This window comes from Pholcus phalangioides, unplaced genomic scaffold (genome assembly GCF_987345545.1).
Source record: "Pholcus phalangioides strain wild (caught in Gottingen) unplaced genomic scaffold, Ppha-v1.0 ptg000027l_1, whole genome shotgun sequence".
NCBI classification, from domain to species: domain Eukaryota; kingdom Metazoa; phylum Arthropoda; class Arachnida; order Araneae; family Pholcidae; genus Pholcus; species Pholcus phalangioides.
The window spans coordinates 14,081,627-14,099,373 of record NW_028301617.1 but is presented as its reverse complement, the minus strand read 5'-3'; the positions used below and the strand labels follow the sequence as shown (position 1 = coordinate 14,099,373).

The 17,747-nt window shown below is 37.9% G+C and overlaps 1 protein-coding gene across 2 annotated transcripts; it reads right to left on the bottom strand.

The window, feature by feature from the left end:
* Window positions 1-2,616: 2,616 nt before the first annotated feature.
* LOC149068510 (putative defense protein 3) lies at window positions 2,617-12,045 on the bottom strand. 2 transcript variants are annotated; one of them, XM_089251871.1, is made up of 4 exons: window positions 11,921-12,045; window positions 8,594-8,799; window positions 4,669-4,885; window positions 2,617-2,841 (listed from the first exon to the last, which is right to left on the bottom strand). In XM_089251871.1, the coding sequence occupies exons 2-4, from the start codon at window positions 8,784-8,786 to the stop codon at window positions 2,778-2,780; spliced, it is 474 nt and encodes a 157-aa protein (XP_089107997.1). In that variant the 5' UTR covers window positions 8,787-8,799; window positions 11,921-12,045; the 3' UTR covers window positions 2,617-2,777. The 2 variants fall into 2 exon arrangements, with proteins under 2 accessions (XP_089107997.1, XP_089107996.1); XM_089251870.1 differs by lacking the exon at window positions 11,921-12,045 and adding an exon at window positions 11,762-11,890.
* Between the last annotated feature and the right edge of the window lie 5,702 nt (window positions 12,046-17,747).

Genomic DNA, 17,747 nt, shown 5'->3' with positions numbered 1-17,747 from the left:
TCTTTTAAAACAGCAGTAAAGAGTTTTGATGAGACAGTATCACCCTGTCCGACTCCTTTCCCAAGTTTAATATTTTTGCTTTTCCTTTATCCAAACGAATCGTTGCAGTTGCTTTGTCATATATTTCCTTGATGATATTGATGTAAGTCTTCTCTACCCCAATTACATCTACAGCTTTAACAACAGCAGATGTGAAGACAGAGTCAAACGCTTTCTCAAAATCAATGAAGGCCATACACAATGCTAATTCGTATTCCTCATGTCCCTCTATAAATTCCCTGATCGTTTGGATGTGATCCATTGTACTAAATCCACTTCGAAATCCTGCCTGTTCTTTTGGTTGAGCTTCGTCCAATTTGGATTCAAGCCTATATGTCAGCACTTTGGTGAAGATTTTATAAATTACTGATAGGAGACTGATTCGTCGATAGTTCTTGATATCCTCTTTCTCACCTTTTTTGTAAAGAAGAACCATCTTCATCTCTATTTATCCTTTTATTTGCGGAAATGATAGTGTAGGATGATAACTATCTTCATCGCTGCTGGAATCGCTAAAAATGTTTTTCCTACCCCGGTTCATAATGTATAGGGAGATACGGTGGTGAACACTGCGTCGGTTTTACTCATTTCCCGGACTTAAAGATTTTTTTTTTTAGTAGCGCACAAGTGAGGGAGAATGGGCAACTAGAGTTCGATTTCAGTTTCCCCGTATGAGGCGGCCCTAACGGTCGCATTTGACTGCTGGTTCCATCCTGAATGCATAGAGACACCTTCACTGACTACAAGCCTTCCAACGATCAGCAGGCAACAACTTCAAAAGATCAAAGACTACCAGCTCGGATAGACAGGTCGGGGGGTCTGTTACGCTCACGTCGTTATACACCTTGGTCGTTAGTGGCGTCACGCCCTTAACGCAAATTCTCAAAAAATAAACTTGATTTTTCTTAGCAGCCGGCGGTACAGTAGAACATCGATTATCCAAACACATAGGGACCAAAGGGTGTTCGGAAAATCGATTTCGAAACTAATTCGATAACACAAAGGAATAACCTGAAATTCAGCAACAAAAACCTTAAAATAATTAAAATTAACCGACTTATTCTGAAAAGTAAATGAAAAAAAGCAGCGCATCACAAAAGAAAAAAATGAATTCATCTTGCTTCAACTTGCTTATACGACATTTTGCCGTCTCATCCCGTAATATTTTCAACATTAAAAATTGAAGCGGATCAGTGTTAGGCCGCGATTCTAACCACGCGAGACATTTTGTGAAACACTGTTCTGTATCACTGTGCGTTATTACATCTGCCGTTGGTTCATCTTCGTCACTTTCACAGTCATCCTTATCAACTTGATCGTTCAATTTCGTAATTATTTCTCAGTCATCCAAAAAAATGATATATCCTGGATCATTTCTATCAATTTTCAACCACTGAGACTCATTCTCTTCATTACAGGACTGGAGAACAGGGAGCTCCTGAAGCATATCAAAGCCTTCTTTCGAATCCGGAAGATTTCGATCGTCTTCAGTGGTTACGTTAGAACCATGAAAATACGGGCATACATCATTTCGTCATATGTATTCCTTCGAAAAAAGTAAATTTTCTTACTTAGGTAGCAAAAAAAAAATATCCGGTCTTTGCAATTTCTCTTTCGTAGTCATTCTTTATAAGATATCATGATCACGTAGCTCACGAAATCAGTTTCCTCTATACAGTTGCTATTGTTATAAAATAAATGACTTAATAGTGTAAAAACTATAAATCATAAATACAGTGTAGAGACTAAAAGTTGGATAGTCATGTATGATTTGTCTTGGTTGTTTCCTCCATCTACGATAATTTTTTCGAACTTGAAACAAGCGTGTATGCTTACACGCATTACCAAGTTACATTATCCATATCATAGCCCCCACAAGGGGGGAGGGGGACTGACAGGGCACGGGACAAATGCTATCATTTTTTTGTTTTTCATGCTGTAAATTCACTATTGAAAGGCCCGTGAAAAGTCTGGCTTGGGGGACCACCAAAGATCCAAGCCTCAGGACCCTGCCCCAGGATGTGGGAGTCATGATCCACATGTACCAGTATTATCTCAATACAATTTTTAACAAAATACGTTTTGAAAACTTTATTCTTATAATAAACTTTATTCGCATAGAATAAGAATTTCGATTATCAAATAACTATATGGGCTATGTCCCATAAACATGAAACGAACGAATTTTTCTAGGATATACTTTTCAAAATATTTTCCAATTGATTTAAAAATAACAAAAGCACAAAAATTCTTTTGTCAGTTTTTCAAAGAACAGTAGAGTGTTTCTTATATAAACTCGAACACTTCGCTGTAGTTAAAAAAAAAATGGTAATTTTTTTCATAAATAAACTTATAAAGCCTCAGCTACACCATAAGCACCTGCAGAACGCTCTGGTCATAGACACATACCGTGCTACAGTATTTTATGTACTATCGAAATTCTTTTCCCCAGCCTGTTTTCAATGACCCTAAGGTGCAGCCGAGACTCTACAAACCTCATGGAGAAAACGAAGTATATAAAACGAATTCATATATATACATATTTATATATATTAGAATCCATAAACACGTCTTAAATATTATTAAAAAACTAAAATTTAATTCATCAATTTATTTTACACTAACAATGATTGCGTAGCTCTATGAATGCTTTCTGTAAACGCACATATTTTCGGCAACTTAGAATGTTATTATCAACCGCACATATTTTCCGTGGTTGGATTCACTTCCAGAAAATGTTAACTGCTGAGTTTAGCTGACAGTCCATGGTAAAATGTGTTGAAGTCTTTCACAATTGTAGCTCTGTGGAAAGAGAGAAAAAATCAGAAGTAAACATTTATGTGTTAAGAAATACTCGTATATGTACAACTATATACAGAGCGATTCCATAATTCCTCTTGCCGCATTTTACTGGCGAGCCGTTAATCCTAGAGGTATACTTCCAATTGCAAAAGGTATCCAAATAACGTGTAGAACTCGTGTACGTCATTCATATTGCAAAAGGGCTCTATATATAGTTATTAAACATAAAATTAACATTTTATACGGACACCCTGTCCTTAGAAACCTAATCAGAAAATTATTGCTCCTGTCTCTCTTGAAGCCAACAAAATATTTCCGTTTCTAAGTGCAATATTCACTGGAATATTTGAATTCAAAAATCGAAGACAATTGGGAAAATAATAGTATAAAAGAGGGAAAGAAGCATTGCCCATTAGTCTCTATGCTGTTCTTGCCTATTTTTTGTCCAATTTTTGAATTCAAATATCGCAGTGAATATCGCACTTATAAATGTTGAATTTTTTTTTGTTAACGTCAGGGGAGACAGGGCAACAACTTTCTGATTGGGTTCTTGAGCACACGGTGTCTATATAAAAAGTAAACATTTCGATTTAAATAACCATACATTCATCCCTTGCGACGCGAATGACATATACCAGTACTACACGTTATTTGGATACTTTTTCTAATTGAAAGCATGCCTCTAGGATCAATGGTTCACCAGTAAAATGCGACAAGGAGAATTATCGAATCACCCTGTATACATATTATATACTTTTTATATATTAGAATAAGAGGAAGTGAATTCTCATCAGTGAAATTTAAACATGACAACAATTATACACAATATAATGACATGTATCTACTACTCTTTAATAAAGAAAATTTACATCCGTATGATTTAGATCTAACTTGTTGAAAAAACTGCCTGGCAATAACATATTATTTGCAAATTGCATTCAAGATTATTAATACTGCAAAAATTTGAAAAACGGAAGAGAACAAATGTGATCGTAGCAATTTTATGACTTCGAGCTATTCCAGACGAAATTAAAATGAAATCAGAACAAAAAATTGTCTGAAATTATGACAAAATACTCTGCAAATATTGTGATTAGACTCATCATAAGATAAATATATTCATTATCTATCTGATTATATGGATTCTTCATAAAGATGATGCTCCAATGAAAATATGTTTTATATGCTACAGGGGCATTTTAGTTATGATCGTAAGTATTGATCTGTGATCATTTGATCATTTTTGTAGCACCACGGTCGTTTTCTGCACACGAGGGCTAATTAGACCGGGACCTACAATTTATTGCCCATTCCGAACGGCAGGGATTTTTTTATACTCATCGAGAGGTTGGTGCGTTAACCCCTCGATGGGGGACTCCCTGCGGTAGCAATTTTTTTTTTTTTTTTTTTTTTTTTTTGCTGCGGTCAAGTCACCGTTTTTTTGTTGTACCCCTGTGTCAGGAAAGTTTCCTGACAAGGACGAAGCGGGTATTGATCTGTGATCATATTTAGCACGAAGAACTTCATGATCATATAGGGCATTCTATTTTAATCATTGATGACAACGACCAATGCGTTCTATGTTATTATCCAATTTTGGTGGTAATTAATTTTGAACGATTTCATGTATATGTTATTTTACCCTTTTCACGAATAAAACATAAAATTTCAAAAATTGAAATTTGTAATTATCCGGACAAAAATATATATAGATGAAATGAAATCGGAACAAAAATTGTGTCTGAAATTATAACAAAATACTCTGCAAATTCTGATTAGACTCATCCTGACAAAAATATATATAGATGACTACTAAAAAAAATTTACCTGAACTTGACGTTTCCTGAACTTCGTGGTGCGCCTACCCATACAATTGTTGCTGATGGCTTGCCCCGGTTGTCACTATGCGTCACCATGTTACATTCTGGAATTTTCTTGAGACCAGCTCCACCTATAAATTCTCCAATTGTTTCATTCGTTCTAGGATCATACGCCTGTACCATAAAACCCTTGAAAGTGGTTTTAGAAGGTGATTGGATGTGAACTGAAATGCAGAAAAGTGAAGCTAGAGTTTGAATGAATCTCGTAGAAAGTTTCCAAATTAGTATGGAAGCGTACATCTAGTGGAGTGCGGTCGCAAATTTTGCTCCGTGCTTTCCTATTATATTTTTCAGGTACACGATCCCGTACGTGCCAAGGAGCCCTTCCCCGACCGGGATAATGAAGAGCGGTGTTTTGCAATGCTGTCTCTTACATGCAAGATTGGTCCCGGAAAAGGAGGAGCATTGGAGACATCTGGGAGAAATTTCCAGGAAATATGTCGAGGATAAGAAGCCAAATGAAAGAGTAACTGAGCTAGTCGAGGCAATTGCTCAGCTCATGTTTGGGCTGAGTAAGGACCAGGTGGCGGAAATCCATGACCAAACCGCCACAAAACGATCCTGCAAGACTTTTTCTCTTTTTAGGTCGACTTACGAGCTATTCGAGAGGACCAAGAAACTCACGTCAGAGGCAGAGAAAATCAACGCCAGGACGGAGTTAATAGATAACTTCTACTTGATGACTGTCATAGCGGACGCGACACACTGCGAGATCGTCCGGAAACGAGCCAAGCAGAGCAAGAAGAAGGTTCCGGAAAACCCTACAGAGGACGCCGGTTCACCAATTTTTTCTCCGGTCCCCTTCCCGTCTCCGGGAAACGTAACGATGCCAGAGGATGCGGCGGTTTCATCTGAAGACGCACAAGCTCCTCCCACTGCATCCACTGAACCAATCAACACCCCTCCTCCTGAGGAGACCACGGTAACCCCGCCTCCCAGCCAGAGCGGGCCAATCGCAACGTCCTCAGCACGAAAGCAGAGAAAAATCCCTCCCATCTACGTCTCAGCAAATGGGAAGTGGAGAACACTCGCAGCTGAGCTGGACAACATATGCCTTCGGGCATTCGATGCAAAAATCCAGAACGGGAAGGTCTTGGTCTTCCCCTCCTCTACTGATGACCACCGAGCCATCACCAAACACTTACGGGAAAAAGGGATAGAGTTCCACTCCTTTTCCCTGGACTCTGACAAACCCGATAGCTATGCTATAAAGGGTCTAGACCCCTCGTCCTCGGACGAGGACATCATGCTTTCGTTACAGGATATAGGTTTCGTCCCGAGCAAGATTCAGCAGATTCGCAGAAGAAAGGATGGAGCCAGACTGCCCATATGGAGGGTAGATTTCCCGAAGGTTCCTGACTCGTCCGCGTTCCTGTTGGTCAATACTCTTGACAAACTCCGGGTCAAGGTCGAGAAATTTCGGCCACTAGGAGCAGCAAAACACGTCATGTGTTTCCGATGCCAGCGGTGGGGCCACCATTCTTCCGGATGTAAAGCGCCCGAAAGGTGCGTGAAATGCATCAGGCAACACGCTACAAGAGACTGTACGAACGTACGCGGGGTCGACAAACCCCAGTGCGTAAACTGTTCCCTGTTTCATACAGCGAACTACAAAAATTGCAGGTTCTCTCCATACAGTAAGAACTTCAAGCAGGCAGAGAAGACCAAACGCTCAAAACCCACGAAGGGTGTCCAGGAAGCAGCGTCGTCAACTCCCAAGCCTAATCCTGAAGCCGAAATCCCGTCAACAGCCGAGGTGTCAACTTCATATTCGCCGGACACCAGTCTGGACGAATCAGAAATAGACCCCATGGACAAACTCAAACTGGCCTTCCAAGATGTCATGGTCAAACTAATCGAGGTCGACGGCCACTCCAGAAATGATGCTATCAACGAGGTCCGCATGACGTTATTCACTACTCAGGAATACGTCGCGGCTATCCTTTCAACTCCTGGCACCAAAGAAAAGCTAGCTGATTGTCGCCGACGAGCTCAAGAAAGGCACCGTCAAAAATTGGCGTTGAAGGACTCCGACGCCTAATTCCTGGCAACTTGTTTCCGGCCGGACCCTCTTCATTTCTTTTTTCTCTTCTCTTTTGTAGCGTCCCCTTTCTAAATGTTATTTTTACTATTTTTATTTATTTTTATTTTTTCTTCTAGGCAAAAAATTTCAAAAACCCAAAAAAAAAAAAAAAAAAAAAAAAAAAAAAAAAAATCAAAAATTTTGAAAAAGAAAAAAAAATTCTCTATCTCTTCTCTTTTTCCTTTCCACCACTGGACTTTTTTATTTCTTCCACAGGTCAACAGCCAATCCTGCGCAGGCGAGCCCTTGGACAATGGCACCCGCTATTGAATGGGGCATATTTTCTTTTTCTCTTCTAGATGCTGGTTGGACTCGGCGGCATTTTACCTGAGGGAAAATTCTTAATGGCTGGAACTTGAACTTAAAAATCCCGAATTTGTCTCTACACCACATCTTACACACATTTTTCTCACACATTCATGCACACGATCCAAAATAGGTCACGTACTTCGTGGCCCGCGTTCTAAGTCTGGTAGAACGGCCATAAAAAATTGTGCCGCGGGACCAGCAAATCACCCTTAATTCAGTTCAGTTCAGTTCAAATTAGTATGGATTTTAGTTCCAAAACTCGTTTAATTAAAAGTGACGAGCATTCAGAGCACGGAATCGTTTTAATTTAATGAAATAGCATCATTCGCGCATTTCGGTCATGGGAGAACATCCGGTTCTGTAATGAATACTCGTAGAAACTCTTTTAGATGCTATTAGAGTTTCGTTCAACGACTTGTGATTCGCTTTTGTATAAACCAGAAACTAGATATTTTTATGTGTCCGCAGTTAACAATCATCAGTTTTGACAATGGAATAAAGTATTATAAAAAGAATGGAAAACGCATAAAAATGAGAATCATGTTTTTTTCCAATAACAGAAACTAACAAATAAGTATCATCATCGGAAGTTGGTGCTATTTGGCTTTTTAATTCTTCATAAAACATGGCAAGTTTACAGCCGTTCGGAATCGGTTTTGAGCTATATATATATATATATCGTGTCGAGGAAAAAAAGAACTATATAGATGTTAGGAAGTACCGATGGAGTTAGCTCTACGGAGAAATACAGAAATGTTGAATATACAGCTTCGAATTGCAATGATGCTGATTAAACCCATCAATTGATGAAGTTGGTATAATGTTTCAATATCTAGATGGGATTTTGAGTTTGCAGCATCGCATTAGTTTTAAACCGAGAAATTTTTGGGTTGAGCTTTTATCAAGAACTTAATAATGTCTTACGCAAACGTGATTTTTAGGAAAGATTGAAATAATTATACTTCGAAACATTATAAAAATATATGTAAATAAACGTAAGAACCAACTTCATATACATAAGTGGATATGACTTAGCAAAGTTTCAGGAAATTCACACATTTCTACTCTTTCAAAAGCTCTTTGTACTTCATACGTAAAAGATTTGAACTTCCAACATAGGCAGAGATAAACATGGAAGTCTGGGGGGGGGGGGCACGATGATGATGATGTCAATTCATATATGCATATATACATTAGATCAGTTGACTTCACCTTTGACGCTGGGCCCCCCTCCCCCGTATCTCCGCTTATGACTTCCAAGCCTAGCGTATTCAACGACTGCATAAGGTCTTTGGATTTTTTCATTTATTAGATTTTTGTAAGATTTCCACAAAAGTTCACCTTTACTCATATGAACTCATGTTTGCAGATCATTTTGAATATTTTTGTTGTTTGCATTTCCTGCCAATCTCTACCATATGGAGAATATTTTTTTTTTTTTGCGATGTATTTAAATATTTTTCATCACCATAATACTCACCAAGAACATGTTCACCTGGTCTGTAATTGTCTGCAGATTGTGTGAAAACATACGGGGATTGGCTAGATGGTCGAGGCCTATTGTTTCCGAGTTCTGGCATCATCGAATCGCAGGCTTTGGCTGGAGCTCCGGTCGGCCATGCATCGATCAAAAATGGAAATATTACAACAAAGATGCAAAGATAAAATTTCATTTTCAGTGACGGACTGAAAAACAAAATCAATAATACATATATATATATTTATTTATTTGTTTGTTTATTAGCAAGACAATTTTTTAACAATGTTGAAAGCCAAAATTATAAAAATAACATTATTATTATTTTTTAACTTCCATAATTCTGAAATTGAAGGAAATGCTACAAAAGGAAGAAGAAAAAAAAACACCCATTATTTTACCGTATCATTACACGTCGCCATTACTCAAAATTTGAAGATGAATAATTTTATGAGAAATTCTAATACAAATAAGATCTTTTCTTTCTACTCTTTGACCTTTATGAACATGAACGACTTATTCCGTTTTTATTTTTGCTTCAATACCCTGAAAAAAAAAGTAATTTTCTGCGAGAATTTACGTGTCGATATCTTTTATGAACAAAGAAAACTCATTATCTCAGGAGAAAAGAAAAAGAGTTGGACTTGACTTGAAAGAAAAAAAAAGAGATAGAAAGTTTTAAAACTACTTTCACGGAATTGTAGAGCACGAAAACACCACTTTCCTCAATCAACATACCAAAAAAAAATGTTCGTGATTTAAAACAAGCGTTCGATCTTTTCATTAAGAATAAGTTGGTCGAAAAGAGAAATGAAGAAAAACGGAAGAAAAGCAAAAGAAGTGATCAATATTCCATTCGTCGTCCAATTTTCTTTGATTAAATGGAATAAGAAATGTGTTGGAAAAGGCAGTAATCGTGAAGAGATCTTCAAATATATGAGAGTGTGAATTGGGGCTTTTAAAAATTTCTTTTCTTGTTCTCGTATTTCCTTTTTCATTCCCAATTTATGAATAAAACTTTATTTTTGCACAAAATTGAAACAACTCGATTTTTTAAAGAAATTTCATTTAAATAAAGCTATGAGTTATGGAAAATGGATCATTTTTTTCAAGATACATGAAACACGAGAGTGATATTTGCTTAATTAATTAATAAGGATGTCAAAATTGAGATTTATAATGAAAAAGTACGATCTTAGTATAAATGTATATTCGTGTGATATCTAACTTAAAAATTTGGAATTTTTTTTTTTTTTCGTTGCATTGACTCGAAGAGTGTGTCTCCAACAGTTGGATCATCATCTTTGAATTTTTCATTTTGGTGTCATTGTTAAAGTCTTGAAAGAAGAACTAGGTTTATGACATCTTTTTTCAAGATCGTCGTATTAATCAGAGTTATCAGAAGTTTCTCGATACAAAGTTTAAAAATATCAAGAATTTGTTTTTATCCTTTAAATTTATATTTTATTTAAATTTTCATTCTATTCAAAATTTTCAAGGGCGGTTGGATTGTCAATGCAAACCTTTTGGGGGTTTAATTAGAATTTTACTAATCATTTTCAAACTTAAAAATTTCATGATAAAACAGTGTTTTCATTGAATGAAAATATGATTGGGCAAAGATTATTTTTGTGGAAAATTTTTGTAAAATATTAGGTACTTGGTGTTTCCCCGGAAATATTAGTATGTTACTTTAGTTATATATAACAAAATGTTAATACTATGTAATTTATGAGAATTAGAAAATTTTATTAAATAAAAAGTATGTTTATTTCTAGTAGCGTAGTAAAATTTTATCGAAACAGAAATCACAGCGTATGATTGAAAAAAATCAGGTGTTTCAGTAATAATAAAATAATTGATCCACCAACTCTCTGAGAAAACACTATGAAAACATGCCGTAAAACATGCCATTTTTAATTGGGTTGCTGTATTTTGAAATATATGACAACCATATTTTTATGGGCATCTTTCTATCAGCCACCTCGTTGGGCATTTTGTCTGTTGTGGCGTTGTATTTGTATTTGCATAACGTTGTTACACCGTTTTCTAGAAAGAAGCTTAAGATAGAGCTTGGCCGTTGTTCGGCTCAAAAGGAGAAAGCAAAGTATGAAGCTGGCATTGGAGCTTAGCTCTAAGAAGAGTAACAGTAAACTTTCTTGAGATTTCTAATATTTCCTGGCATTATTTCCGAAGTGCTCGTGTCTGTCTGAAGTATTTGAGTACAGTGACTCACACACGAACTATTCAAAAATATTTTCAACCTACCGTCGACGAAAATATGCATGCCCGAATAGTACATATACGGTGAAATCTCGATACAAGGATATATATATTCTGTGGGCAAGAAAAAATATCGTTATAGAGGGATTCTCATCACGTGCCATCACATCTATGCTGTTTTTGAAATCTTTTCTAAATCTGCGTTGTTAATATGTCATCAGAAAACGCTCTTTAAAATATTTATTCGACTTGAAAAACTGTAATTAATGAGTTGATTAATCAAATTCATCAATCAGATGCATTGCCTCTGTAAAGAAGTTTACTGTACAAATACATACTTAATACACACTATAGTGTCTTACAGAGAAACTGGCAACACCAACAACTTCATCAACATTTTCGGTTATCATGTGGTGCAAAACATTGATGTTATTAGACGTCCTTGGAAGAATGCACACAAGTGACTAAGTTAAAATTAAAGACGATTTTGAGTGAAATATAAAAAATATCGTTATACAGGGGGATTTATCGTAGTAGAATACATCGTTGTATTGAGAGATGTTTAATATTAGACTATAGGCAATTCCAAACAAGATTTGAAAAAATATCGTTGTAGAGGTATTTATCGTTATATTAAGTATCAAATACTAGCTGGAATATAAAATCTGTGTTAAGGCACGATCACCTAGATAACTAGGTTATATAGGAGGTCGTGGTTAAGGCCGATATCCATCTAATGGAAATAGTCTCGTTGCTGGTGAAATTATTGTTACCGACCCTGACTCGGTATTCATAATAAACTGACTGGAAATCCGAGAAGAAATGGAATTGTATGAGAAAATTACATCACGGGGAGCCACAAGAAAAGGCCGACCATTCTGAGAGTCGAGAACAATAAAAAAAAGCACATACACCAAGAGAAGCCGTGAAATATTAAATGTCACTTACGTTCTGAATGAAATAGAAAAAAAAGAAGAAGAAATATCTGTGTTGTTCACTTCAAACACACACCAGGGATCTCTTCCACCACGAGTTTGAGTCACAAACGTTTTACTTCATTTATAGGTCAGAAAAATGAACCCTTTCTTCAGGTGTCGACGAACTTACCTTACCGGTAGGAGTAGCTTGTGCCACAGTGTGATCCATTTTATGGCCGTATTCACCGACGGCTGTTAACATGCAAGCGCTTGCTAAAACGATGGTTATTTGGAAAACGGTATTCTCCGCGCTTCAGAGACCGGTTAGCAGCCGGTTTTTTCGTGAAAATGTAGCCACTGCTATTTTGGGCTGTTAAAAAATGACAGGCATGTTAACGCATGCGCGATTAGTGTGTTTTCGGACTTGTATTTTTCCACTTTTGTTTCGAATGTTTATTTCGTAGACTTCGATTTTTTGGGGGTATTTTTCGAAAATTCAAATTTTATTCGCGCTATGAATTTTCATTTTTTTTCTTCTTTCTCTTGGTAATTCAAAGTCCGTTTCGCGGAATAAAAAAAAAATTTTTTTCAATATTTTTGACAATTCGAATCCCGTTTTAACGAATATCGTTATAGAGAAAATCTCGGTTTAATGAACACGTAATTTTACTAATTTTCACGAATTTAAATGACTAATTTGATAATTAATTATCATCTCAATGTGTATCAGGATCGTTGTGATTAATAAATGACAAGCTTCCAAACTTATAAAAATCAGAAAATTCGCATTGTTCCGATTAAGTACTGGGATCTGTGGAAGCTGTTCTTATACTATTTAAACATAGTTTTATGCAACGAGGACCGTAATAAACATTAGTTATGCTGTTTGTGTCCCATTTTATTAGCAGAAAACGCAATAAACTATCGAAACAAGCTACACTAGACATGGTTATGCCAAGATTGTCGTGAATTCACAGCAGCGCCATCTGTGATATATTATATTTAAGAAAAAGTGTGTGTGTGTATATATATATATAAACTTCAACGTCGAGACACTGCAACTGCAACTTGTTGCAGTGTGACTCTTTATGGCGAAACACTGTCGTGAAAACAAGTGTCATCGACGTGACGCATATTTTTGATAGCGTACTTTAAAGTTGAAATTTAATATAATTTATTTCACAGGAATATTAAACATTTTTAAATATAATAATGAGTTGGTTCATGCGTTGGTTCTGGTCTCGAGACAGTTAAGAGAGTGAATGTGAGTGTCCTTATCTTTTGTCGCTTGCTGGACTAGGCAGGTGCAAGCAAGAAGCAGGTGCAAGAGTTCGCCACACGTACATTATGGATAGGCTACATGTACCGCTGAGTCACCTCAGTATTCCCCCTCCAGTGTCGTAGGACACGAGATGTCTTGGGAAACGCACGCGTCTCTCGGAGCGAGTTGTTGTGGTCACGGGTGACTCGGGGGCTTCAACATTATGTTGACTGTCCTCTTCCACGACAAAAAAGGCAGGCTTAATGCGATCTAGCGATACCGCTTCTTCTTTTCCCTTAATTTTGAGAAACATGTATTTTTCTTTTCTTTTTTTAATATCTCAAAAGGGCCGTCGTATGTTGGTTGTAGAGGTTTGCGTACCGCGTCGCGGCGCACGAAGACGTGTGTACAGCGCGAAAGTTCAGAATGCACAAAAACTTTTTTCATCCCGTGGGAACTTGTTGCTACCGGAGTCAAACGCTGCATGTCATCACGTAGTATGAAGACCAATGTTGACGGCTGAGCTGCTTCAGTTCTTTGTGGTGTGAGGAAATCACCAGGAAGTCGCAAAGTTGTACCATATACTAATTCTGCGCACGTTGCGCTAAGGTCATGTCGAAAAGTTGATCTGAAACCCAACAAAACTGTTGGTAGTACATCGACCCATCTGTTCGTATTCTGGCACTTCATTGCGGCCTTCAGCGGACGATGTACGCATTCGATCATGCCGTTTGCTTTGGGATTGAATGTTGTTGTTCGTAATTTTTGAACACCCAAGAGGTTTGATAATTCTTGGAATAACGAAGATTCAAACTGGCGTCCTCTATCCGTTGTGATGCGCTTGGGACATCCGAATCGCGATATCCGTACCGACAGGAATGCCTTCGCCACAGTCTCAGCAGTAATGTCCACGATCGGTGCCACTTCTGGCCAGCGCGTAAAGCGATCCACCATAGTGAGTGCATAAGAAAATCCTTGTGATTCTGGAAGCGGACCAATAATGTCAAGGTGGACGTGTTCAAAGCGTTCGGTTGGAAGTTCAAATGAGCCCAAACTGCTGGTTGTATGTCTGTGAACTTTCACTTTCTGGCACGGAATGCAAGACTTGACCCATCTGGCGACATCTTTATTAACCGAGGGCCAAACGAATCGGTCTGTGACCAGTTTGGTAGTGACTCGGGTTCCCGGGTGTGATAATTTGTGCACCGCCTGAAAAACCTGGTAACGGAAGTCCTTTGGAACGTAAGGTCTGACTTTTCTGGAAGAAACATCACAATACAGTTTGCGGTCAGAGACGAGTAGTGTCACTTTTTTGAAGTCCAATGAAGTTTGTGTCTATAACAAGTTCATTAGCTCCGCGTCTGTTTCTTGGGGTTCCGCTATTTCAGTGTAATTGATGGAACATGGTGTTGTAATTTCCTCAATTCGCGATAGAGCATCCGCAACTGAATTTTCTGATCCCTTAATATGATGTATGTCAGTCGTAAATTGGGAAATGTATTCTGTCCGTTTTGCCTCGGTGATAATTTTTCCGATTTTTGGCGAAATGCAGGACCGTCATTTCAACTTTTTCCAGGGGGGGGGGGGCAAAGAGCATGTACTAAAGGTACGCATGTATATATATATATTTATATACCATTTGTAGTGTACTTTCAAAAGCCAGGGGGGCAACGGCCCCTCCCTGCCCGCCCCCCCTAAATGACGGGCCTGATTGCCAGCATGTTTGCTTTCTTTAATTTACCATTTTAGTGCTTAGCGAAGCCTGCAGTTTCAAATGCTCAACACAAAGCAAGTTAAAAAAAGCCACAGATTTGAGAAATAATGAAGCAAAAGTTCACTTCATTTATTTTGCAGTCTGTATTTTACATTTAATATGTTCTGTGAGTAAAATTTGAGGGGAATTAGAAACTGATATAAGAAAGCTGAGAAGAAAAAGAAAGTTAACTGGCATTTTAATCGTTGATTTGTTAATTTTTGACTTTGTGGTTAAAAAGTGAAATTTTAATAGTGACATTTTGGTATATCATGGTAAGTGTAGTACAAAAAATATGAATACAATTATTTCAGAAAATAAGCATTAAGGTGTCCAATGTGTGCAAAAGATTTAGAAAGCATGAAAGGGTTTTCGACAACTGTCAGCAACAAATCTCGTTATACAGACGTACAAGCACATAACACATTATTATGATGGCAAGAAAAACGTGAAAATCAGGTTTCTCTCATTCACTGGTGGACACTTATTTCTGATGTCCATTACCGCAACATCAGAACACGTGAATTTTCACAACTGATCACTACTGTGTGGTGTCAGAAAAAATTACATTATGCACTTACACTAATAATGTTATAGAGCCTCAGTGTCTTTATATTTTTAAGAAAAGTTTGTGTTTCATTTTTACTCGTCATTGCTTATTTGTTTACTTTTTAGATGAGGAGAGAAAGCTTGGTTTGTAGGATACTAGCTACATACAAATATATTTATTAAAAGGAATCAATGTGTGTATTTTATTGGTGATTATTTATCCTAATGTTGTGATGCTTTTATACATTAGAATTTTAAGATTGGCTTATTATTGGCCCAGGGCTGCAACTGGGGGGGGGGGGCATGTGGGTTTGGTGCCCCAGACAGGGTGCAGAATTCATCCTTTAACTGCTTCTACATGCAAGAGGATACCAAAATTCTGGCTCGCCTGGGGAACAAAGTATTTTGTTGTGCCCCTGTATTGACCTATTACTAGGGTCACAGATAACGAAATACGGGTATTTACCATTTACGTGTGGACTATTTTTTGCCATAATTGTAATTTTCAATTTGCAGTTGTTGAGTTCTTGGCTCTCTTAAAGTATTGCTTTTGAATATATATATATTTGAATATATAATATATATTTTTTTTCTTCTCCAGATTAATTGCTGTTGGGTCACGCAGTTCCAAGAAAAGAACTATATTTCTATTATTTAAGCATATATTTTTTTGTAATTCAAAGTTTACTGGTACTCTAAAGCAGCGTAGTAATTAATTACTTAGTGTAGAAAAATATGTGAAATTGTGAATATGATATTTGCAAAATCTTGCTTTCATCAGTTATGTACATTATGTTTGAATATTCTTTTAATAAATAAATTCATTCATTCACTCATTGAGCTCGTCAATTTACACTGCTGGCCACCCAAATTGCAACACCAAGAAAGACAAGAGATATCACAACAATATTTATTTTGTAGATAACATGTTGACCAAGCATCAAATGATTAAATTTATAGACTTCTGTGAAGTGTGGTTCCTGCCAAAATCAGTAGCCAGAGTAGCCGCCATTGTTGGAGATCACCGCTGCCACACGCCTCGGCATTGATTCAAAGAGACTTTGGATGTGTTCTTGGGGTACAGCAGACCAAGCAGCTTCCACGCGTTGCCAAAGTTGATCTGGTGTGGCAGCTGGGGATGTAATCTGGGTCAATCGTTGAGCAACCATGGACCACATGTTTTCTATCGGCGGAAGATCCGGAGAGCGAGCTGGCCAGGGAAGCAATTCAATCTGGCGATTGACGAAGAACCTTTGGACAATGCGTGCCACGTGTGGTTGCGCATTATCCTGTTGAAATATGGCTGTGGGCAAGCCCTGAAGGTAAGGAAGGACAACTGGCTCCAACACCTCGGAGATGTAGCGCTTTCTTTTTAAAGTACCGGCAATGCGTACTAAAGGAGTACGACAGTGATATCCAATACCGCCCCATACCATAATATCCGGTGCAGGACCAGTGTGGCGGTGCATAACGCAGCTGTTCAGCATCCTCTCTCCACGGTGTCTCCAGACTCGAATCCGACCATCGTGGTGTTGCAGACAGAAGCGTCACTCGTCAGTAAAGACAATTTCATTCCATTGTGCCGTCCACATCCTTCTTTCATCGCACCATTGGCGGCGGAGACGTCTGTGGTTCTGCGTCAAGGGTAGACGAAGCAATGGACGTCTTGCGGACAGACCACTCTGCTGTAAACGGCGTCGAACGGTACGCGCAGACACTGTATGATGCGGTACAGACTGAATGTGCTGTGCTATGGTTCGTGATGTGGCTGAGCGATCCGTCACTGCCATACGCCTGTCATCACGTGAAGTGGTGTACTGAGGTGGATGCGATCGAACACGTCGGTCCGTCGTACCCTCCTGCATCCAACGATCACATATCCGCATTACAGTTGTTTGGTTTCGTCCAACACGACTACCGATTTCCCTGAAAGATAATCCACAATCTCGGTAGGCCACTATCCTTCCTCTGTCGAACTCGGATACTTGATCAAAAGATGATCGCTGTTTTCTACGAGGCATAATTGATCGTTTTTTTTGAAAAAACCACAAGAAAAACACAATTGCCGTACTTCAAATCGTCGAAATCTCCAAGCCTTAAATAGCGCTTTGAAGTGGCGCCACAGTCGCACGTGATGTGCGTCTGCGCTGAAATTCTAATCATTTGCATATCTCTCCTCCGCTAATGCATGTTGTAAATTTCATATTGCATGCTTCCTTCAGGGTGTTGCATTTACGGTGGCCAGCAGTGTACATTATTGAACCTGTGTGTGCTATTAAGAATTTGTAATATACTGAAGAAAATTCTGATAAAATAAATGCTCCTAAAATATTTAAGAATTTTTTTACTAAATTTCCAATATCTAGAGGCAGTAGTTTATCAAATCCTTAACTTCACACAATCATTTAATATCCAGAAGAAATTTTCTTCATGTAATCTAAATTGACTATACAT